Here is a 25,091-nt window from a genome sequence, read left to right as displayed (position 1 = left end):
TGCCGTGCATAACTAGACATCAAGATGAGTCAGACGGTAGATCATATATTGGGGGTTTCTTGTATAAATGGGTTAGGAGGCTCCAGGTGACAAAAACTCAAGTGATTCCAAAGTATACATTAGTAATTCTTATGAACATAATTCTCTTGACCTAGAGTTTTGGAGAAATTTTTTTGTACCCAAGTCAACTGAACATTTAGAAGCCCTAGCCTGCTTCATAATTTGAAGAAAAGTCTTCATTAGGTATAACATTATTGTTTAATTTCCCCTAACATGCTGTAGCCTTACACATACATTGCATGATTCAGGAAATAGCCAGAAGTCGGACAAAATATATATTTTTTTTACAATTAAAAACAAATTTTCGTGAACACATTAAAATGTATGAAACTGGCTCCATATTCCCACCCCATTGTGCAGTACTAACCATTGCTTATTCTTCTTTCTCCATGATCAGATAGATAATCATGGATGGTCTTCTGACATTGACTAGATAAGTCAGTTGATAATAGTGAGAATGGATTATGCCACATGTCAAGAGAGTGACAATTCTACTACCCTTCTGGGAAGTAATTTAAAGAGAATACATAAAGAAAAAGGGGAAAAAAACTGAAGCGTGATGTGTCTGTTCCCTCCAGTAACCTGAAAGAAGAGCTGTAACAATGACTCTCATTTCATCACCAGAAAACCTAGAAGTGTGAAGATACAGTCTCAAAGAAGGAATCAAGAAGAAATGTTCCATTGTAACTGCCAGCACTGTGCTTATACCCATTTTAGCTGCACAAAAAAAATGATATTAAATGGGATTTTCACCAGCTGGAATCCCAACTGTTTTTCTTGTTCTTTTTCTCTGTTTATTTTCAGATACCTGATGTAATAAGTCCTGAAGCACTTAAATATGAATCTCCCACCCATCCTTTTCCTGAGCCTCCTTATTCCATTTCAAGATTACCGGGATCTGGGGCTACTGTAATCATCCTTGGCAGAATTATCAAGGTGGTCAGGTCACTGAAGTTCCAGATGCTTCAGTAATGTATAATAAATATTCAATGGAGGCTTCTGTGTGTATCCAAAGAAAGTGTCTGCAGCCATCTTATAGTTTTTGTTAAAGATTTGTGGTCTATTTAGGTACAGCATATTGTGTAGATCACCCACTTGCACCATAATAGGGTCATTCAAGAAGAACAAAACATTTTAAACTTGTATTGCTCAGTAACCAAATATCATATAAATATGTCGTCTCCACCAGATTGTTCAGTTACCCTTAATTTTTTCTAGATTTGGGTACTTGATGAAATGAATGATAATGGCAGCCATGTCAATCATTGACATTGACATGCGACAAAGAGCCTGGGATGAATGAGGTTAGACATTTAATGTACACCATATGAGGGGCACATTTGTAAGATTAAGAATTTAGAAACTTTGCTAAACAAAATCTGCCCAATTTTCCTCACCTCCCACCTACTTCTATTCCGGAAGAAATACTGATCAGTCTTGAGGGCTCAGACAGCATTTCTATAATATATATATAAAAAAAAAAATTAAAGTCCCTCCCTTTCAAAGATCCCAGAGCACAGTGGGAAAAGGATCTCTTAATCAACATTTCGGAAAAGGATCTCTTACTCAACATTTCAGAAAAAGAGTGGAAGGCTGCCATGTACAGAATTCACTTGAGCTCCATATACGCAAAGCATACAATTATTTAACTTAAAATCTTTAATCGAGCACATTTCTCTTGTTTAAAATTGCCTGAAATGTTTCCAGGGTAAGATCCAACCTGCGAACATTGCAATCGAGCTCCAGCCTCACTGGGCAACATGTTTTGGGTGTGTACCAAATTAACATCATTCTGGACAAAAAATGCTTTTTAGACAGTCTTGGTATCACAATCCCTCCTAATCCATTAATAACTATGTTCGGTGGACTCCCAGATGGGCTTAAAATGGAGAAGGACAAACAAACTGTAATCACTATTACTACACTATTGGCACGTAGACTTATCTTACTCAACTGGAAGAATCCTAACCCACCTCTTTTGAGTTAGTGGTTAAGTGATGTTATATACTATTTGAAATTGGAAAAAATAAAATTCTCACTTAGAGGATCTGTTCAAAACTTTTTTTAAAACCAGCAGGATCTAATCAATAACATTTTAGAATAAGCATTTATATTGAGGAAAAGGATTTTCTCCCCATTTATTTTTACTCTCTCTGTTGGCCTAGCTCACCTTCTCATGCGCTGGGGGTTGATTTGAACTTAGTTTCGTCAAGTTTGACTTGCTTGCATGGAAGGTTACTTGCTTTTAGTAAATTCAATAAAATGTTTTAAAAAATGAAGAATAAAAAATTGAGAGCTCCTTTATGAGCTGATGTAGAATTCTATGTTCATAGAATACTTAATTATGTGTAATATATTTATGAAAGTATTCTGTTATTTTGGCTCACCATATGACCTGGCTGCTCACTTAAGAAATAAATTTATTGTAAATAATATTAAATTAATTATTGAAGGCATACATTTTAATAACTTGTAAGGTCATCTTCTAAACCAGTGCTTCGCAAAATCAGTCCTGGGGCCCCCCTGTGGCTGCAGGTTTTTGTTCCAACCAGCTTCTGTTTTTAATTGGACTCCTGGGCTAATTAAGTGATGTGTTATTTCCCAAGTTTTGTGTTTTGGGAACAATATAGAAATTAGAAAACTAAGTTTGGTAAAATATATATATTAAAATGTACCAAGCAGTTATATGGGAATAATGTTTTTTTTTTCGCTTTAACAATATTTGAATCTTGATTTTCATTCCACTTTTTCAGGTGTTCTAATTGTTTAATGAATCCATTATTTACTAATTAGTGGGTCTGACGCTAAAGCACTTGCAGCATTTGATGTTTCAGTGTTGTTTGCCTGGGTGTCTGCTCTGCTCGTTTTTAATTGTCATTAAAAAGATACAAAGAAGGGGGAAACAGCACAGAGAAAGGGCAAAATATAATGAAATCAACAAAAGAGAGTTAAGCATTTAAATGTAGATCAAAAGCAGAAATATTTCTGAATGTCATATAAATATAAAAATCATACTGCTGTGTTTTCTGAATGTAGAATAAGAGAAAAAACATACCAGCAAATTAAATGAGATCAGTGTTATCAGGTGTCGTCACTGATGATGAAGCTGGTTGGAACAAAAACCTTCTGCCACAGTGGGACCCCAGAACCGAGTTTGGGAAGCACTGTTCTAAACTATTCATTTTCAGCTATTTTAACAGGCTATTTATTTATTGTCATAAGGTTTCCTTTCCAATTTATTTTACTTTTTGCAAATCCTGGGCAACACAGAAGAAACATGACATTAAAAAGGAGTTGGTGTTACAAAATTGTCCATTTTAAAATCTCAGCTTTAGAGTTCAGCTAAAGACTTTTCCTGGTGTCACTGAAGCCAGCTGGGCTCTTTGTTTCTTTAAAGTTCCTTACTCGTAAGTGAGGAGATCTGTCTTCTGTTTCACTTTTCAAACAGCCCATGGCTCCTTTCTATTCCTGCATATATTTTCTCCATCTCTTTGAATCTGTAGTGTTTTTCTGTCATGGTTTTGCAATTTCATCCTAAAAAGTTCCTTTTTGTAGCACAAAAAAACACTTTCTAACAAAGATAATGTACTGTGGATACATAACGTATTCAGCACCCTTCACTTTCTACACACTTTGTTGTGCTGTAGATTTTATTTTAAATGTATACATCTGCCACTTTTGCCCATCAGTAATTCATAATGTCAAGGTAAAAAAAATATTTTCAGAAAGGTTTGCAAATTTAATGAAAATCAAAAACCTGAAATCTCTCATTCATAGATGTATTCAGACACTTTGCTGCGGTACTCCAAATTGTGTTCAAGTGCATCCTGTTTGCTTTAATTACCCTTGAGAAGCATCTAGAACTTGATTGGAGTCTGCCTGTGGCAAATTGAATTGATTGGACATCGTTTAGAAAGGCACACACCTGAGTATATAAGGTCCCACAGTTCACACTGCATGTCTGGACAAACCAAGTCTTGATGTCTAAGGTATTCTCTGTAGACCACCACAATCAAACTGTGATGAAACATGGATAAGGGGAATGATAGGAAACTCCTAAGCTTTGAATGTTTCCAGGAGCACAGTGACCTCAATAATTGTGAAATGGGAGTGGCAGATTTATGTTTCAATTTAAATCTACAATGCAATAAAATATACAGAAAGTGATAGAGCTCTCAACACTTTCTGAATCCACTGTAGTGTTTTCTACAAATGCTACTCAGTAGCAAGATTATCCAACCAAAAGGTTAATGCAATTAAAAAAAAAAAAAAGACTTACTAACTGCCAGAACGAACATTGAAAAAACTCCTATGACTTGCCATAACCGCAGTCCCCAGAAAACTACTGTTTCTGATGTAACAGGGTCCGGTTTCTTCCTTGGAGGACTTGTAGTTGCATACTGAAAATATAGAAAGAAGTACACTTAGCAAACAGTATTCATATAATTTACTTATTATTACATCTTTCTTGTCCTAAGCATTGTTATTGTAACAGGACATCTCTAATTCAAACATTCCTATATTTCAAGAGCCCTTCTACACTTGGGTGTCAGCATTTGAATTTGAACCTGCAGCCTTGTGGTTTTCATGCCAGAAGATTAGGAAAGTCTCTTCAAGCGGCAGTTATGAAAATTACAAGGTTTCCTCAGCTTTTCATTGTACATTATTTAGATATTTTGCTGTATATATACATGTGTGTGTGTGCGTGTGTGTGTGTGTGTGTGTATATAATATATATATATTGTGGGGAATAGCCCGGACACAGACAGGTAGACATGATGGTTTCACCACACACACGTTTATTTACAATATTTACAGTACTTAAAGTGCACAATACCCAGTGCCGCAGCACCAATCACCCCTTCAGTCCTGGCCACACAACACAATGCCTTCACAGTCTCTGGTCTCTCTCCACCGAGCTTCGTCCACTTCCACTCGACTCTTGCCATTGAATGGAGAGAGGCGGCCCCTTTTATACACCCCCGGATGGGCTCCAGGTGCTTCCCGACGCTCTTCCGTCGACACTCCCCTGTGTGGCGGAAGTGCCGGCTGCGCAACCGGAAGGACTCCGGGTGTCCCTGCACCTCTTCCCTCTCCGCACTTCCGGGTGTGGCGGAAGTGCTGAGGTCCAGGGCTCCCAAGGCATTGGGGCGCCCCCTGGCGGAGGCCCCCAAAGCAACCAGGGTGGTTGCCCCCTCATGTTCTGGAGGAGGCACAAGCCCTCCTCCTGGGCATCCCCGCCGGGCATGAACCCCAGCTGATATGATACTCTCACTTGGCACACACACATACAACGTGAATATCACACTTTCGGGAAATCAACCTTCTTCTGGTATCACAGTTAATGAATATCAATAAAACCCTTCTAAAAAAGCTTATACCATCTTGTGGCAAAAAAGTGATATGCACAGTAATTGAGCATTTTGAATGGCTGCCCTTGTGAACTTTTTCTTTTTTGTGGTAAGGTAACAAAGTAAATGTGCAATCTAATAAAAGTGACCTATTAGACACCTGCTCTGATCGAACCCCACCCATATCACCCAACCAGAACTCGTATTTTTCATTTAAAAGCTTTTTATCTGACTAGTTAGGTTTAGAATCGTATGGACTGAAGTGGGGTAATGTGTGTGCTGGAAAGCAATGTCAATATCAATTTATTTAGATAGCACATTTAAAACAACATAGGAATGCTGTGGCCAAAGTGCTTCACAATAAAAGAAGAAAAAACATACAATTAACATAATTAACATAAAAAAATGAATAATAAATAGAAGTAAGATTACATAATCAAAATGAGGAAACCATCAGTATTACTGAAGGTCACAGAAAGCAAGTGAATAGAAATGAGTCTGTAATCTTGTTTTGAACAGTTCAATTGTAGACGACTCCTTTATATGATGAGGTAAAGAGTTCCACAGGCGAGGAGCAGCAGCTGCAAAAGCCCTGTCCCCCTTAGTCTTACACTTGGTGCGAGGGACAACAAGAGACAACTGACCAGAAGATCTAAGCACTCTAGATGGTTGGTGTAAAGCACACAATTCAGATAAATAGGCAAGAGCAAGCCCATGTAAAGATTTAAAAACTAGCAACAAGATTTTAAAATCAATTTAAAAACAGACAGGAAGCCAGTGTAAAGAAGCTAATATTGGAGAAACTGAATCAGACTTTCTTGCCCCAACCAGAAAGCGAGTGGCAGCATTCTGGACCAACTGTAACCTGTATATCAGGGATTGATCTAAGTGTCTGAACTGTCGGTGAATAGTTGGACTTTTCCTGTTATTAAGCAGTTTGCAAATAGGACCTCAGGGTGTGCTTCCGAGTCACCCTGATTGTAGATCTGGCCATAATGCCAATGATGCATTTTTAATGCCAAAATGTATTCTAGCTAAACTGTATCTGGATATAAGGACTGAAAATGATGATTCAGGAGTAAGAGCTAAGGTAGCACTAGTAGACTCCTCAAATATTATGGTTCAATAGAATTAGGTGATAACAGAGTAATTAGTATTGCAGAGCATGCCTAAAGAAAAAGTTATGTTCTTATGTGTGTGTTTATCAAAGACGGTAGGCATTTCAGTCATTTAAAACTGCTTTCATGTTGTTGTTTTTTTTAATCTATCATCAATGATTTTCCCATTCTTTCCTTGGATTAGAGGCAGCCAAACATAATGGCATGTTGGGGTGGGTAGCATCATGTGCAGTGGTTAGTGACACCAAAGTGGCCATTTTCTCTTCTAGAGGAAAGCTTAGGATGTGGGTAAGCTCTGCTGATCTCTACTGGAATTAAATGATCAGACAAGAACCCATCAAGGACTGTTTGAACTGCACTATATGCTGGCTGCTTTATGAGACTCCCCATCACTTACATTTATTTGCTTAGCAGATTCTTTAATCCAAAGCAATTTACAAGACAGGTCATCATAAATAAGTAACATCACTATTTTCAGTAACAATCACTATTTCAACCCAAGGCATGATTTTTGAAAAGCATCAGTGTAATTTTTTATTTTTGTTATTTTGCACCATCTGTGTTGTGATTTGAGGCATGATGGATCAATGAACACTCTGCCTTTCTTTAATGTTCTTAGCATACACCTTCTTATGGAACAATGGTAGCTTCACATGCAGTATTGCACATTTTTAAATTTGTTAATCATTTAAATGAAGAAAGGAAAAGTGTTATTTTTTTAAATTTATTTTGGCAAGCATTCATTCATTTTCTGCTACTGTGTGTTAAATCTATGATGAAAACATGAAAGCAAAAAAAAGGAATTGTATCAAAAGAAGAGACCTTGACATTTCTGGAAAGACAGACAACAATTTAAAGAGAGCTTTTTCCATAACTATTTAATCAAAAGAAGGACTTGACAAGTGACTTCTGATTAATGCCAAGTTCCTTTAGTTGATTTTTGTTATTAAGTGATTATAAAAGAGGAATGAAATCACGCACAACGTACATCTCCCATAATTATTGTTGATTACCAGGCTTACAGAAGGGAGCCCTCGCTGTATTTAGCACTGTCATCCTTTACCTCCCTTTACTGCTGTGTAAGAAATAAAAAACTTGATGAAAAATTTGTTTAAACATACCTTTCAAGCAGCTGTTGTGGCTAAGGATAAAAGAACAAATTATTACCCCACCATCCATCTAAACCAGAAGATCAAATTCTGCTTGCTATTGATTTTTGAATGCATTTTTCAAGCACTTACAATTATTTTCTTTTTCCTAAGTACATTTTACAATTGGCATACCCTGCTGACGAGGACATTTTTACCTAATTCTGTGAAAAGAAAAAAAAATGATATTGTGCAAGAGAACAAACACAACTATACGGCTGCAAAAAAATAGTGTGATCCTGCTGTTGAATTATTTACAGAGTACAATCCACCACCTTTGAAATTTTAAATAGATATTTGCCATGATTGGAGAATCAGCCAGTAGCAGAAACATTGTGAGTGAATTTGGTTTTATTATATTCATGAAAGCTAAGAAAGAAAAAGACCATACCACCTTTCTCCCACTTTTGCTAAGTGACGTTTTCCCTCTCTTTGACATCAGAGCTTGTTGTTGTCTCATTGTTTTCTTTGCCTCTAACAGGACTTCTGAATTGTTCTCCACTTGATATTCGTCAACTGAGTTTAATGTTTTTATGTTTTCAATTCTTTTCACACCCTCAGCCTTTGCTCATTCCCATTACTCAAAATCCAGTACCAGTCAGAGGATATTAGCTACAAATGTAGTAAAGACAAATGGCGCTAAATATAGTTCTCATCTGGGATAAATACAAAAAAAAACTAGAAAGTTGATAGCAAATTTGAATGGCAGCCATATATAAATGATGAATAACGTACTATTTTGTGAATTTCCCCTTGGGATTAATAAAGTATCTATCTATTCTATTACAGATAATTTACTACTGTTATTCAGAATTTGCTGTAATGCTGTGTTAGGTTGAGCTGACTTTTGTAATACAAAGTTCCTTGTCATTATGGTTCTGTCATCACAAATTGCAGTCCACCATAAATTTGGTGGGTATTACTAATGGAAAATACAACATATTTCTTGTGCATTTATTTACAGCCTACAGATTCTCATATGTTTCTCCTTGCAGCTGTGCATTTGATCTAACTTCCAATAATGCACAGTGTTTCTTTATTTCTCCAGTCCCATATCAAGATTTCTCACTGGGTTTATTTCATGATATATTTTACATCAGCTACTTGCCTGCACTTTAATATTACAGTAACAAAGGATGCTGAACATTGGAGAGACAGCCACTTTTATGAGTTTCTCTCTCTGTCTGGGTCTTGCTCATTAAATTGCATTCTTTAGTTTGGAGACAAGGATGCATCACCAGAACACAACTCAATGTGTGGCATGAGGATCTTCTGGGCTGTTACTGGTGCCAGGTCATTCCATAAGTGGATGAGACACAACCACTTTGATTTGGTCTCCGTAAGCTCGAGTATATGCTTGTAGGTGATACTGTGACATCTTGCAGCCGAGTGTATTCAGATTTAGGATAAGGTAACTAAAAGAGTCTTGAGATAGCATTCATTCCCTTTAAAAGTTGTCCGGTACCTCTGGATTACAAATAGCACTTATACATCGTGATCCAGTTATTTCGTCAGAACATTAGTACAATCTAGACAAGAACAGGCCATTCAGCCCAACAAAGCTCGCCAGTCCTGTCCACTTATTTCTTCAAAAAAAACCATTGTCGAGTTTTGTAAGTCCCTAAAGTCCAATCCAATCCGTGATTTTATTAAGACTTGTATGCTTAAAGAATAGTAAATGAGTTATTTCTCTGGAGATATCAAAGTCCATAAAGTGAAACTGCCTACGTATTAGGATTAGTAAGTACTTCAGTAATTCTAGTTACCCAACTGGGAATGTACAGTGCCTACTTTGAAGTTTTCACAATTTATTATTATACAACTTCAAATCTCAGCGGATTTAAATTAGGCTTTTTTACCATTGATCAGAAGAAAAATACTCTGCAAAGTGGTCTAAATTAATTAAAAATCTAAAACATATAATTGATTAGATAAATATTCACCTCCTGCACTCACTATTTCATAGAAGCATCTTTGGCCGCCATGACAGTCTTGAGTCTGTAAGGATAGATCTCAACTGTTACACATCTGGGGCGTCATATATAATGCCATGCGTAGAACTCACACTATAACATGGCATAAGCACAAAAGCGGAAATGTTCGTATGCACAAAAAATCCAGATGCATAAATCTGTGCGAACGCCAACTTTCACGTTCTTCTGCTACATAAATCCCAGTCAGCGTGAAAAGTAACGCACGTGCATGAGCCTGCTGTCCCGCCCCAACTCCTCCCAGAAATATGCCTCTTTGAATATGCAAATCAATATAAATAGCCCTTAAGGGCAGCGTTCTGTGAAAAGGCAATGGCAAAATCACGGGGGGAAATAGAAGAATTTCAGCGAATACCAAGTGGAGGCAAGGAAAAACATACTATAAACAGTGGTATAAACAACAAAAGGAAGTTGATCGAGTGACAGAGTGTAGGAGAAACTCAAAAGGTCAATTCACAAAGTCGCACAGTGCCCGAAATAAATAGAAGTTGTCACATATCAAAGTCGCCATGAAAAAGCGAGTCGTAGCCCACCATCTCAGTGTCATATGAAAGCTTATTAGGGTACAGAGAAAAAAAAATAGGCACACAGTGGGGAAAAAGCACAATATGTCAACTTTAATCTGCAAATTTCCGCTTTAATCACGTAGTTTATTTTGCCATTAATGTAGAACATCATAAACTTCATCTTAAAATCATTTAAGTCCACTAGTTTCTCAAATTCCATTGTAACTAAAGTAGCACGTTAAATTCTTTGTTTTGTATTTGATCTTCTATGTGCTCTATGTGTGTGAATCACTACGTGCTTCCAGGCTTTCTCTCCCTCCGACAGGAAACAGAATCCATGACATTTGTGATATTAGAGCTCTCTGAATAATTAAAATACTGAGATGTATACGTGATATCATTTTCATAATGATAGGAGTTAAAGCATGTTATTAAACATGGGAACACGGTGGCGCAGTGATTGTTTATGTCTCCCACAAGATGCTTGCTGCGCCATGCGCGATCTTCAATGAAATAATTTATTGTAGCAGTACTGTCTTTCAAATGTACTAAGCTTAGAATGCCGATTCTTGAAAACTTTTAAACATTGAAATATCTTCGCAGCACATGTTAAATTATTCTATCCATCCAGTGTTGCGCCAGTCCCAGCAAGAATACAGCGTGAGGCAGGAACAATCTGTGAATGGAGCGACAGCTCCTTGCTAGTGCTGCGACACTGTGTCCTCATGTTTGTTTGTTTATTTATTAACAATATAGATTATTTAAATTTAAGTTAAAATTTTATCTGTATAATATAATAAACATATTTTTGCTGCATTTCATCTTAAAAATTATGATGTAAATACACGCTTTATAAAGTGGCTAAGGTTGTGCAATATTATAACTGTAGTGCAAGTTTACAGTGAGATAATTGTACTTATAAGTACAAACAGTTCTACAAGGAACATTTGATGGACTGATTGAGTGCATTTAGAGTTCTTGGGATGAAACTGTTTCTGAACCGCAAGGTCAGTACAGGAAAGGCTCTGAAGCGTTTGTCAGATGAGAGCAGTTCAAATAGCGAATGGCTGAGGCAGCATGTACTTGATGCTGTATACCGATAATTCTCTTTCCGATCAGCCGCTGTACAGCTGTGATTCTACACTCGGATACAGTGATATAAATACTCCGAGTGGTGCAGTGAGAGTAATATGGAAAAAGATGATCTGCTGTGGCAACCCCTAACTGGAGCAGCTGAAAGGAGAAGAAGGTGCATTGAAAGTAACAACGCTAAAACAGCTATGGTATTTAGAATAGTTTGACCATTTTGTGGACCATTATATTGTTGCAGGTTAATTACAATCAGATGCATTAAACTGTATTTATAAAGCTGCGCCAGGGATGTGGATCTAAAAAAGAAAGGGTAACCACACAGGAACAGTAGCACGGCTTTGACGCTGGGTACCGCCAGTTTGCAAAACCGAGCGGAGAACTTGCATACACCAGGGTTGAAGCTACTATGGAAATGTGCATGGCATTTTTGTGCATATGCACCGTTTATACATGAGGCCCCTGGACTCTGAAATGACTCCCATTCTTCTTTGCAATACTGCTCAGGTTGAATGGGGATTGTGAGTGAGCAGCCCTTTTCAAATCCAACCACAAATTCCCAAATGGATTGAGAGCTGGACTCTGGTACTCGGGACTCCAGGACATCAGGATTGTTGTTTTGGCTTTATGCTTGAGTCGTTTACCTGCTGGACGTCAGTAGAATGGAAGATTGCACTGTTTTATAGTCTTGATTAATAATAGGTGCAATATTCTGCTTTTCTTCTACTGGAACTATTACAAATCCGATGCAATGCTAGAGTTTACCTTTAAAACAGGAGCTTTCTAGTTCATTCTGCAGTTCAGTTCATATGGATGTAGAATTTCACTCCAATCAATTTTAATAAAGCACTCTGTTGTTTACCAGTTACTTTGTTTTTTGTTGTTTCAGTTTATGCTAAAGTTTTACAGAATGAAAATAACAATTGTGTGTTAGATAAATGAGAATCAATTCTTTGATATTTCTTTTGATATATTGTTATTTTTCAATGTTCTGTTTATTTAACCATTATGTACCAATAATCACATTCATAATGGCCTGTCCGTCAGTAACTGTAAGTATTCGAATATAATGAAGTCAAGCAAAACGGCAACTTTTACTGGCTAACTGAAAAGATTACAATATGCAAGCTTTCGAGGCAATTCAGGCGCCTTCTTCAGGCAAGAAGTAAACAAAAAGAAGGGGCCCGAGTTCCCTCAAAAGCTTGCATATTGTAATCTTTTCAGTTAGCCAGTAAAAGGTGGTGTTTTGCTTGACTTCTCATTTTATTCAAATGTAATAAAAACAGCAAAAGTGAATTAAAAAGAAAATGGATAAAAAGAGTTAAGCATTTAAAGCTATCTTAAAACATACACATACGTCTTCATTTTGAATACATGCGTTCAAATCTCACAGCACTGTGCTTTACGAATGCAAAACAAGAAATGGAAAAAAGGTCAGCAAAGTATACAGGAACATCTATTAAAGGTGATAAATGGCTTACTGACTGAAAATTGTTGGGACAAAAACTTGCAACCGCAAGGAACATCAGGACTGAAAATCTCTGCTACACAATAAAATCATGTAAGCCCGTTTTTATCATGAATCATATTGTCAACTGTGCAGAATCAAATGACAAAATAACAGTTTCTTATGCTGCAATGGTAGGGTGAACAAGACCGGTGAAGAGCCTAGTTGGATACTAGCTGCTCCCCAAACTTGCACACATCTTGCCATTTTTTCCCTTGCACCTCTCTGTTCTTTTCTCTACTTCACATAGCCATGAAGCCCACAAATGTGTGCGGTTGCCAACACTAAAGTTAAAATGAAAATCGCACAAATTCTGACAGTTGAGAAAGTTAAGCATGCAAATGTTGGGGATTGATTGTACTTGTTTGTTTATATTATGAAAGTTTTTTGTTCATGTATTTATTTTGTTACTTTTATGTATTTTGTTATATTTAATTATGTGTCTGAGGCTAGAGATCTGCACTGGCAATCGGAAGGTTGCCGGTTCGAATCCCGTCAATGCCATTAGGGACTCTGCTCTGTTGGGCCCTTAAGCAAGGCCCTTAACCTGCAATTGCTGAGCGCTTTGAGTAGTGAGAAAAGCGCTATATAAATGCAAAAAATTATTATTAAAATTATTATATATATATATATATATATATAATATATATATATAATGTGTGTATAATATGGAATTATAAAAGCTGTGTCCATTTGTCATGTGATTCATCGTGAATCACTGGCACTGTAAACTTGACCAAAAGCTAATGACATGATATGTGCCGGTGAAGGCAAAAAGATGACTGTCAGCAACCTCCATAAAGTTATCGGGGTTTGGGTCTTTCTTACAGCAACCTGCATAGGAAAACTGATCTAGAAGGTGATATGGATAAGAAAAAGAGGAGCAGCGACATCTCCTGAAAGTGAAGCAAAAACTGATTATGTGATAGGAAGAAGAAGAATGACAACTCTCTGGCTTCCATTCCGTGTCAAGCACATTTGGTGCAGCAACCAGCTGGTGCTCACAAACTACTGGGGCTTGGAACCTTGCATGAAGGAAATTTATGAAACTGTTGATGTGACAAAGAACACCAACATAAGAAGAAAATAAGAGCAGCTCCATCTGCTAAGCGTCTTACTGGTAGGCTGAAATGTTTACTGTAATATAAAAGTTTGGTCCCTGCAAAACCATCAAATGATAATCCCCGCCAGTATCCTCCACGTACATTCGTGCTCAGAATTCATAATCAACTGTTTATATTGCGCTTATTGATCATTGATTGTGATAAAACACTCCAGAATAAAACTCATACAGGATACAGAATCCAAAAATGTAAACGAATGAGAAATGCATGCCAACAAACAAGCACTGGATTAGAAAGTTACATCACCAATGTCATCATTGTGAGGCCGATTATTTTTTCATTTTGAAAACTAAACTATCTTGCCAAAATGGAAATTTTCAGCTACCTCTGGTAGCTCTGACTTGAACCATCTTTATTTGAGGACCAGAGGTCTGTGTTTCACAGTCCTTTGTAATTATATTTTGTTGTAGAGAACTTTGAGTTATTTATCTTGTATAAAAACATGCTTTAGAAATAAATATTGTTGTTGTTACTGCTGAGTGGGCCCTTGCACTGGTCATCTTGCTCGTTTTCTACAGTTTTCTAAATATTCAGTTTCATTTTGCCCCAGTATTTTTTTTTAATTAAGGAAGTTTATTGATCACCTTCAGTAGTAGTATTAGCAGTTTTTATTATTATTATTGTGGTAGTAGTAGTATTACAATTAAAATTGTGTGTGGTGTTGTTGTATCACATGTCACAAGTGATACTGTAGGCTATATCAAGTAACAGAGTAACAGCACATTAATACACTGGACTATTATTATTATAATTATTACTAATAAGGCCTTCATTTATAAAGGAAACAAATCCATTGGTATATTATTGCTCTTAAATACCTTTGAGGTCCAATTCTATGGGTTAACCTCCAGATTGCAAACAACCCTTCCAGTTAGCAGTTTTTCAAAACTTCAGCTCATCAAGACATACCCGAGGTCATCCATGGCACAACAACATATAAGCACACATATGGCTATCATCCTCATCAACTAAAACCTTGCACAGAAGCTGTCCTGTGATGACCTCATAGATGGCTTTGCCTTCAACGAATGTAGAGGTGTGCTGTTGCAATATTCAACAAAGAGACCGGAGAACCCCACTAACCCCCCCTACCAAACTTCATGTTCAATTTTTGATTATTTAAAAAAAACTATTTGTAATTGACATTAAAAGTTATGGGCGGCACGGTGGCACAGTGGGTAGTGCTGCTGCCTCTCAATTAGGAGACCCGGGTTTGCTTTCCGGGTCCTCCCAGCGTGGAGTTTGCATGTTCTCCCCGTGTCTGCGTAGGTTTCCTTCCACACTCCAAAGACATGCAGGTTAGATGGACTGGCGATCCTAAATTGTCCCTAATGTGTGCTTGGTGTGTGTGTGCCCTGCGGTGGGCTGGCACCCTGCCCAGGGTTTGTTTCCTGCCTTGCACCCTGTGTTGGCTGGGATTGGCTCCAGCTGACCCCTGTGACCCTGTAGTTAGGATATAGCAGGTTGGATTAAAAGTTATAATTAAATTTGGAATGTGTGCTTATTTTTTATGAAATTAAAGCTGTTATCAGAAAAAACTAATCTAGTTGATTCAGGGAGGGGGTGGAGGACCTCCCTCCCCCAGAAGATTCTGCTTAGGGCTCCATTTTGACTAGGAGGGTGGCACTGAATTTATATGTAATGAAGAAGTATTTGCATTGTTTGCCATATCTTAAAATACTTAAATTTGCTTTGCCATATTCTTTTTAATTTGTTTTTGCTCTTTTTATTGCATCTGAACACTCATAATTAATGAGAGGATGAATACTAAAAGACAGAAATTGCCGAAACTGTTGATGTGACAAAGAATACCAACATAAGAAGAAAATAAGAGCGGCACCATCTCCTAAGCATCTTACTGGTAGGAGGAAATGTTTACTGTAATATAAAAGTTTGGTTCCTACAAAAGCATCAAATGATAATCCACGTACATTCGTGCTCAGAATTCATAATCAACTGTATGTATTGCGCTTATTGATCATTGATTGTGCCAAAACACTCCGTAATAAGGCTCATACAGTATTCAGAATCCAAGAATGTAAACAAATGAGAAATGCATGCCGACAAACAAGCACTGGATTAGAAAGTTACATCACCAGTGTCATTATTGTGAGGCCGACATTTTTTCAGGGTGAAATACAAAACTGTCTTGCTAAATGGAAATGTTCAGCCACCTCTGACTGAACCATCTTTTACTGTATTTGAGGACCAGAGGTCTATGTGTTTCACAGTCCTTTGTAATTGTATTTTGTTGTAGAGAACTTTGAGCTATTTATCTTATATAAAAACATGCTTTAGAAATAAATATTGTTGTTGTTACTGTTGAGTGGGCCCTTACGCTGGTCATCTCGCTTGTTTTCTCCAGTTGTCCCAGTTACAGCCCTATGATGATGTGTGTTTGGTCAATGGCAGCCTCTACATTGCCTGGCTGTGTGAGTGAGTGTGGCTCTGTGTCTTATCGAGGATCCCATCCAGCGCTGGTTCCTGTTTTCTGTTCAGAACTGTTGGGTTAGGCTGTGACACTCCATGAGCCTACACTTAAATTTAGCAGACCCTTATAATTAGTGTAAGCTTCCTCCACATTTTAAACAGCACTTGAAGCAGTTTATTTATAATTAACTTGAATGTATTTAAAATTGATTTCATAAACAAAATCATCCATCAATTTAGGTATTTTTATATGAGTGGGAAGCAGATAAGTAGTGTGGATTAGTTTCTGGCATCTCAGTTGTCAAGGGTGCAACACCAAAAATAGTTTGGAATGAATTGAACAGTAAATCTAAAGCTGTTGAATTAGTTTTTAAAATAAAAAAACATCTTCATTAGAATTTTTTTCTTGAAAAAATACATTACATAACCTACAAACTTCAATTGCTTGTGGGTTTGTTTGCATTTCAGCTACAATTAAAGCTTTAATTAAATCCCCCATAAAGCCACACAAAGCTGCAGAACAGATGTGCATTTGTAAGATTTCTCACCAAGCCTGACTGACCACAGCTTTTAAGTATAAACAGCGTCTTGTGTGGCAGATTGGCACCAAGAAGTCAAGCAAGACATGTGGCATTAAGGGGCATAGTTATCACATTTGAGTCAGAAAGTATTACACCAACAAGCTAAAAAGTAATTTTAACAAATGATGTACAAACATTCTAAAATCCTTTTTACGTTTGTGTTTTGAATATTTAAAATAGGAGTTGGAAATTATGAATGAAAAATACATGTTTTCTGCGATGGTTCCTGCCTTGTGCCCTACACTTGCTGGAGAGGCTCCAGCTTCTCCTTGACTCTGTCCTGAAGAAACTGCTTAAGAAACTGTATGGATAGAATAGACATCTTTAGAAGAAAAATGTTTTCAATGATGACTTATTTTCTTGCACACCATTCATGAAGATGTTTATTCATTTATTAATTCACAAACATGCTTATTCAATTTCAAGAATGGTGTGCAGGAACCTACTGTATTCTGGCAACAATGCACAAAAGGCAAGAAGTAACTGTGTAATTGCGCCAGTCCATTATGGACACATTCACTCACACTGTCACACTGTCACTAATAAACCTAACCAGCATGTTACCTGGAATACCCAGAAAAATGCTCAAATGAACAAAGAGAAAATATGCAAAACTCCACATGGGCAGAAAGTGGGCCTTGACTGGAACATACTGTGCTAAAGCTGTGAAGCAGCCATGCTAAATCATTGAATTAAACACTACTTCATTAAATTACTGTTGTGAGATGCTCCATTCAACAATTACACTGGACAACAAGTTTTGACAATTAATAATAATAATAATAGTAATTATACATTTTATTTGTATCGTGTCTTTCCCATGACAAGACATTCAACATGAATATAATTTCAGGCTGTATAATACAGGAATTTGGAGAAACGTGAAGTTAACTTGTATGGAATTTAATGTGTTCAGTTGCTTAATGACGCTGACTTATTGCTTTAGTTCAATTGAGCTAAAAATGTTTTGCTGCTGATTCTCATTTGTACTAAGCTTTCATATGCATCTCATTTCCATGTCCAACAATAGTCAGCCAGCAGTGATGAAGTCCGTTTGTCCTGATACTGCTTTTCCACTGTTGTAATGTCCTTCAGAAATGTAGTAGCGTGGGATTTACATTCATTTGTACAGCGCTGTCCCTTCCTGTACACAGATCAAGCTGTGCACGTGGGGCATGTGATCAGAGGACTGCTGTGAGGGTGCTTGTTGGGGGTTTGCAGACCTCCCAAATTCAGGAGCTAAACCACACAGCCAATTGGATTGCACATTTTTGTCGCTTGGTTTACTTGACTTGAGTTAGATAACTCCTCTCACAGCCCTAATAATTAACCATAGTTTCGCTGGGCATATCATATAATAGTGACAACTTCCTCAACGGAGCGGAGCTCTGGAGGTCCCCAGCTTGACACTGTTGGGGTTATTGCTGTTTCATGAATTGTAAAATTAATAATGTTGACTGTCACCCATTGTGATCATTTTCCATTCATGAGAAGAGAGATGTTTTCAAGTCAACACCAGTCAGGAGCAGAGAACAGAAAAAAACGAAAGCATGAAGAAGCAGTTTGTGATGCATTTTCAGGTGTGTTTTAGAAAACTGAATTTGTCTAACTTCCAGTAAGATAGCTAATGTTGCATCAATTGCCACTACTCAAAAGCTAGTAGTTTATGGAATAGCACTGTGTGTAATAGTTTTGATATCTGAATGTTTAACAGAGATTATCTGATGTTACAGAACTTAACTGACGCATAGTTGTGAATTATTTATCACCTCTCAGGACCTCTACATGTTGTTAAAGGCTGCTAATGTTAGTCAACATATGAAATGCTTTGAGTGTTGCTGCATTGATGACTGGTCAGGTCAGGTTGGGAACATGTACTGGTACAATGCATTGCCGCACCCACCACACAACGAAATAGCTCAGGATCATGGTTGGCAACCCCCCCAGGTAGACACGCGGTCCAGTTCCACCCTCCGGAAATGACCCTCTATCTGCCACAGCCAGGTGTTACATGGGTGTCCCCTTGGATCCTGTGAGCTGGATTACTCTCGGGGGGAATTGTGCCACATCGCTGTAGTGCCGTAACTGACACTTCTTCACAATTCAGGTATTGTGCCTCATTCGGGACTCCATGAGCAACCGCTCATTCAACACAAAGTCAGACCAGCAGTACCCAAGGATTCTGCGAAGAGACACAGTACAGTCTTTGTCTCAGGTCAATGGGTAGTGTCCATGTTGCACAACCATATAGCAAGACGGGGAGCACCAGCACTCCTTTTGCATAGATATCTGGAGCACCACACACCACTTTCTAGCAACCTCATGACCCCCCATGCTCTCCCAATCCATCTACTGACTTCGTAGGAAGAGTCACCAGAGACATGAATGTCACGGCCCGAGGTAAGTAAACCTCTCAACAAGGTTGACACACTCTCCGCAGACACACACTGCTGATGGTTTTTATCCAGGACACTCGCAAGCCCAGACACTCAGACTGCCCGCTCAGTCCCTCAAGTGCCCCGATCAGAGCCTCCATTGACTCCGTGAAGATCACAGCATTGTCAGCAAAGTCAATGTCAGTGAATCCTTCTTCGCCAACAGATGCCCCACAGCCACTGGACCCCATGACCTTGCCCAGGCACCCAGTCAATACTCGGATTGAACAGAGTAGGAGCAAGAACACACCCCTGACGAACCCCAGAATCAACTGGGAAAAATGCAGAAGTTCTGCCTCCACTCTGCACAGCACTCACAGTACCAGTGTACAGGCCGACCAAGACATCCAGCAACTTTGAGGGGATCCTGCGAAGTCTCAGAATATCCCACAGGGCAGCTCGATCAACTTAGTCGAACACTTTACAAAAATCAACAAAGGCTTCAAAGAAAATATGTTGATGTTTGTATTTGCGCTCCTTGAGAACCCTCAGTGCCAAGATGCAGTCAATGGTAGGCTTCTTAGGTGTAAAACTAGACTGCTCCGGTCGCTGGTAGGTGAGCAAATGATCTCACATCCCATTGAGGACTACTCTAGCATTGACGACACATTTGTAAATTTCACCAACACACAGGCTGTCTGGCTTACTAGTTAGTTATTGACTGAGTTGTGGAAAAGCACCAGGCATGCAGCTTTGACATACAAAAAGAACAATTCGCTCGGATCGTTCAATTCTTGCTTCAATAGTTGCTACAATTGTTGGCCAATTTTATTAGTAGCTAACATTACTGATTTTAGTTAATGCTACCTTGCTATCTAGGACAATAAAGTTTGATAAATTCATAAGTGTAGGTTTACAGTGTAATACATTAATATGCTCATTTTTTTTAAATATCTAAATATTCAGTTTAATTTTGCCCCAGTATTTATTGAATTAAGGAAGTTTATTAATCACCTTCAGTAGTAGTATTAGCAGTTTTTATTATTATTATTATCATTATTATTATTATTGTAGTAGAAGTAGTATTATAATTAAAATTGTGTTTGTTGTTGTATCATGTCACAAGTGATACTGTAGGCTATATCAAGTAACAAACAGTAACAGCACATTAATACACTGGACTATTATAATTATTATTAATAAGGCCTTCATTTATAAAGGAAACAAATCCATTGGTATATTATTTCTCTTAAATACCTTTTGAAGTCCAATTCTATGGATTAACCTCCGGATTGCAGCAACCCTTCCAGTTAGCAATTTTTCAAAACGTCATCTCATCAAGACATACCCGAGGTCATCCATGGCACAACAACATATAAGCACACATATGGCTATCATCCTCATCAACTCAAACCTCGCACAGAAACTGTCCTGTGATGCCCTCATAAATGGCTTTGCCTTCAACAAATGTAGAGGTGTGCTGTTGCAATATTCAACAAAGAGACCGGAGAACCCCCCCCCCCCCCCCCCCCCCAAAAAAAACTTCATGTTCAATTTTTGATTATTTTAAAAATAGTATTTGTAACTGACATTAAAAGTTATAGTTAAATTTGGAATGTGTGCTTATTTTTTATCAACACTGTTATCAGAAAAACTAATACAGTGGATTCAGGGATGGACGGAGGACTACCCAAATGAAGAGTCTGCTAAGGGCTTCTTTTTGACTCTTGGGGTTTGCACTGCTTTTATATGTAATGAAGAAGTATTTGTATTTTTTGCCATATCTTAAAATACTTAAATCTGTTTTGCCATTGTAAAAACATAAAAAGATGTAATTGAACAAAATGTATGTGTGTATAGAAAATAGGACAGAGTGATGAAACTTGTTTGTGTTTTGCGTGCGTGACAAAAAGCATGTATACTTTCTAGAAGTTTCTTTTGATGATGTGTGTGACAAGAAAATATACCTTTAGGGTAATGACTTTACAAAAATTGGAAAAGTACAATGAGTCAGGATGCTATTTTTTGCTTACGTGGTCAACGATCAGGAGATTAGAAAGGTATAAAAGAACAAGGACATCTGCGCTCGAGGCAGATGAAGCGCGGTGTCCTAGGACTGTGTTTCTCTGTCATTTTACCCTTGCCTGGTATGTATTAATAAAAGGTTTTGACTAATTTTAATTTTCTTCTCTGTCTTCAGTCACAAAAAGTGTCCACAGTTTTTTGGCGCCCGGACGTGGGGCAAGAGACGGCCGGTCGACTCCTCCAGCGAGACCATTTCAGTGATCCGTCTTACCAGCGGACTGCCGTCAACTTGAGATCTCCGGCAGCAGAGCATGCAGCTCCGGCAAAAGTTAGGACTGCCCTGTCCTGAAACAGTTCTTGCGTGAGGAGTCCCTGGTCTCCTCTTTGCTACATCCACGGTGACTGAACGGATTTCCAGACAGAGCTTGCACACTTCCAGGCTGGGGTAAGCACCGGGGGATTTCCGAACATTTTTTATTTTCTAAAAAACGGGAGGGCGAGTTTTTCCTGTTGACCGTCTAGTCATACTCATATCTCAACGGGTTGCTTAAGGTGATGGAGACTTGACCCAAGCAGTTTGACGCATACGAAAGGTCTGACGAAAGGATACTGGCCTCACCCATATCCTAGACTCGGCTGGACGTATTGATGTAGTATTCTGCTGAACCGAATCGGACACGAAGTCACCTGAGCTGGAATCCGGGGATGTGAGCGGACAGGCTAACGGGACGAGTAACGGGGTGGTATGGAAATATAAACCGAAAAGAGCATAGATTGCAGGATTGCTGTTAGGAACGGAATGACACGTAGCGCTATGGAAGATATGTAGCTATGGAAGATATGTAGCGCTATGGAAAAATAAATAAATCTACATACGGAATAACCAACAAAACCGTGTTCTCCTGGGAACTGGATCAGTACCGATAGTTAGGTGTCTCCCCTTGAAACTAAGAAGGGAACAGTTTAGGTTTAGTGAGTGGCACACTTAATGCCTCGCTGATTCATACGTACAAGGGATTAGGCGAATCAGTATATAGTTGGAAAATTAAATACAGGACCCGGGAGGGCAAGGGAACATAATGGGAACTTATAACAGTAAGCCTGTTAATCGCCGCACAGGGGGATCAAAATCATTAGTGCTGGAAGGATTATTTTCGGAGGATCAACAGACGCCCCGTAAAAAATGGGTCTCCTAGAAAATTTATAGAAAAGAAGACAGGTTTAGATTTATCCTATTATTTTTTTCCCCTCCTCAGAACCAACCTCAGACATCTCTATTATCCCCTCCTCTATCCCCCATTCCGACTGCCCCCCCCTGCACTACAACTAGCAGAAGTTTCCCCTGATGATTCCCCAGGCACAGACTCACCCTGTACTAGACAAACCCCCGTCTCCAAATGCACTCGAAATCAAACCTCCACTCACAAACCAGCTCCAACTTTTTTCTCATCTAATCCTTCACCTTCACTTACTTGCCCTTTAATAGAAGTTCCCAATCCCCATTATAACCCTGCCCATCCAGCTGGACCCCAAAATCCCACAACAGTAATGATACATCGGAATTGGGACATCCAAGAACTAAAAGATGTCGTGAATGCATTTCCAGATCCAAAGGATGTAGGAGGACTAAAATTTGTTGAACAACTTGATCAGTTAGATAGCATGTATAAGCCTAATGCTGCTGAATGGACCCAGGTACTTCGTCGAAAGCTTGGGACCACATGGGCCACTGTTAGCAGGGGTGTCCGCAATGACGTTCCATGGGTATGGAACCCAGCTTTAACTCGAGGACAGGGGATAGGTGGAGAAGGCGAATTTAACCCACAATGGGAGGCGTATAAAAAAGGAATGGACTGGTCCCTTATTTCTGCTGTAAAACAAAAGAGAGACGAAACGGTTGATGAATGGGCACATAGGATTCAAGACCTTATGGCTAATCACTCGGGCTTGGGAAATGCTGATGACCGCACCCGAGCTGCAGTTCCACCTTTTGTTTCCGTTTTGCGCCTTGATATACAAAACAAAGTCCGCACTTCCTGTATTGAGTGGGAAAGTGCCACGTTTGATGAAGTCAAACGACATGCTGAACATGCCGAATCGGACTCTCATGCCAAATTATTGGCAGCACAGATGAACTATTATACCAGGAATGCTCCTGACCAAGGTCGAGGATATGGCTTTAGAGGAAGAGGACGAGGTGGTTTTAGAGCTCCTCCTGTTGACCACACTAAGAATCCTTTTATTCCCTCTCCCTTAAATTCCAATGCTAATTCCTACTCTTGCTACGCCTGTGGTGAAACTGGACATTTTCATCGGGAGTGCCCATACAGACAGCAACAGCCCCCACCTCCCCTTATTCCACCTGTTTTTTCTGACACCCCTGACCAACAATACTGGCCATAGGAAAACGCTGGGACCTCCAGCCACTCTTTTCAACTATTTTTGCTCACCCATAATTCAGAGACTGATTCTTTACTGACATTGTTCGTTGATGGCACTGAGACTGTTTTCTTAATCGACACTGGTGCCACTTGCTCGCTGGCAAAGGTCCCTACCTCGAACGAAACTGTTACTGTACTTACTGCTTCTGGACAACCTCACCTTCTTCAAGTATCAAAACCTCTCCAAGTCCAGTCACGTCCTGGCGGACATACCTTACTGCATCGTTTTCTTTTGAATCAGCTTTGTCCAGTTAACCTTTTAGGAAGAGATCTCATGACAAAACTTTCTCTTTCTATTTCTATGACTGAAAAAGGTTTTTTCTGTTCAACCCCCAAGTTGTTGTGTCAAATTACCCCTTACCCCAAACCCTCTTTTGCAGCATGGACTTTAGATATTTTCCCCACACACCATTCTCCTCAAAGCCCTACACTCTTTTTCCCCTTGTCTTTTTCCCAATTTACAGGCCCCTGACATTTTACACTGTACTGCCCAATACTTCCCTATAGAAGTAGACACCACCTGGCTAGAATCTTTCCTTACTTCTGGTACTTGCCCCGAAACCCTTCACATCTACTGTGTTTTTATTTCATCCACAAAGGTAGCTGCTTCTGTTCATTTTACATGCTCACAGCACATATATTATCTTGGCAAAATAGTGCCTCATATTTTTCCTTAGCTAAATCACACACTGTTAAATGGGAGAAAATAGGACCATGGGTGGAAAAATGCCTTGAAAGAACAGACTGGTTACAAGTTACTCCAGGTATTTTGATACTCCTGACCATTTAATAACTAAAGTAGTGTTTCAAAGGATAGCCCATTGTGAGCCTCTGGTGATCCACCCGAAAATCCTCCTTCCGCCCGCACCGTGCCCAATATCCTTTGTCTCCCGAAGCAGAGGCTGGCATCTCCGCCGTACATCCCGATCTCGTTAAACGCGGTACCGCCGATGGACATGGACCGTCATGCCTCAGGGATACAGAGAAGCCCTTTGTGTTTCTGGTTAAGCTCTTGCCCAAAATTTAGAAGGCGTCTGGCCGGAAGTAGTACATTGATACAGTATGTAGATGGAAATCGCGACGGAAGAAAATTGTACAATTCATACTCGGAAATTGTTGCTGTTTCTGGAGGAAAAATCATACTCGGAAATTGTTGTTGTTTCTGGAGGAAAAATGGCCATAAAGTTTCTAAGGTTAAGCTGCAGCTAAACAAAACAACAGGTTATGTCTGTTTTAGGTATTCTGGGCTACTGCAGACAGTGGGTTCTAAATTTTACTGAAAGAGCACAGCCGTTGCAACAATTGGCTGAGAAGGCTCTCTGTAACCTCAAAACTACTCTTTTAT

The 25,091-nt window shown here is 38.9% G+C and overlaps 1 protein-coding gene across 1 annotated transcript in view; it reads right to left on the bottom strand.

The window, feature by feature from the left end:
• The window catches only part of tmie (transmembrane inner ear), a 110,790-nt gene that overhangs the window by 46,353 nt on the left and 39,346 nt on the right, over positions 1-25,091 (bottom strand). Inside the window, exon 2 of the mRNA XM_028803302.2 lies at positions 4,340-4,460. Coding sequence (XP_028659135.2) covers positions 4,340-4,460 — 121 coding nt within the window. The remainder of the gene's footprint in view (positions 1-4,339; positions 4,461-25,091) is intronic.

This window comes from Erpetoichthys calabaricus, chromosome 6, assembly GCF_900747795.2.
Source record: "Erpetoichthys calabaricus chromosome 6, fErpCal1.3, whole genome shotgun sequence".
NCBI classification, from domain to species: domain Eukaryota; kingdom Metazoa; phylum Chordata; class Cladistia; order Polypteriformes; family Polypteridae; genus Erpetoichthys; species Erpetoichthys calabaricus.
This window is presented reverse-complemented; position numbering and strand designations above follow the sequence as displayed.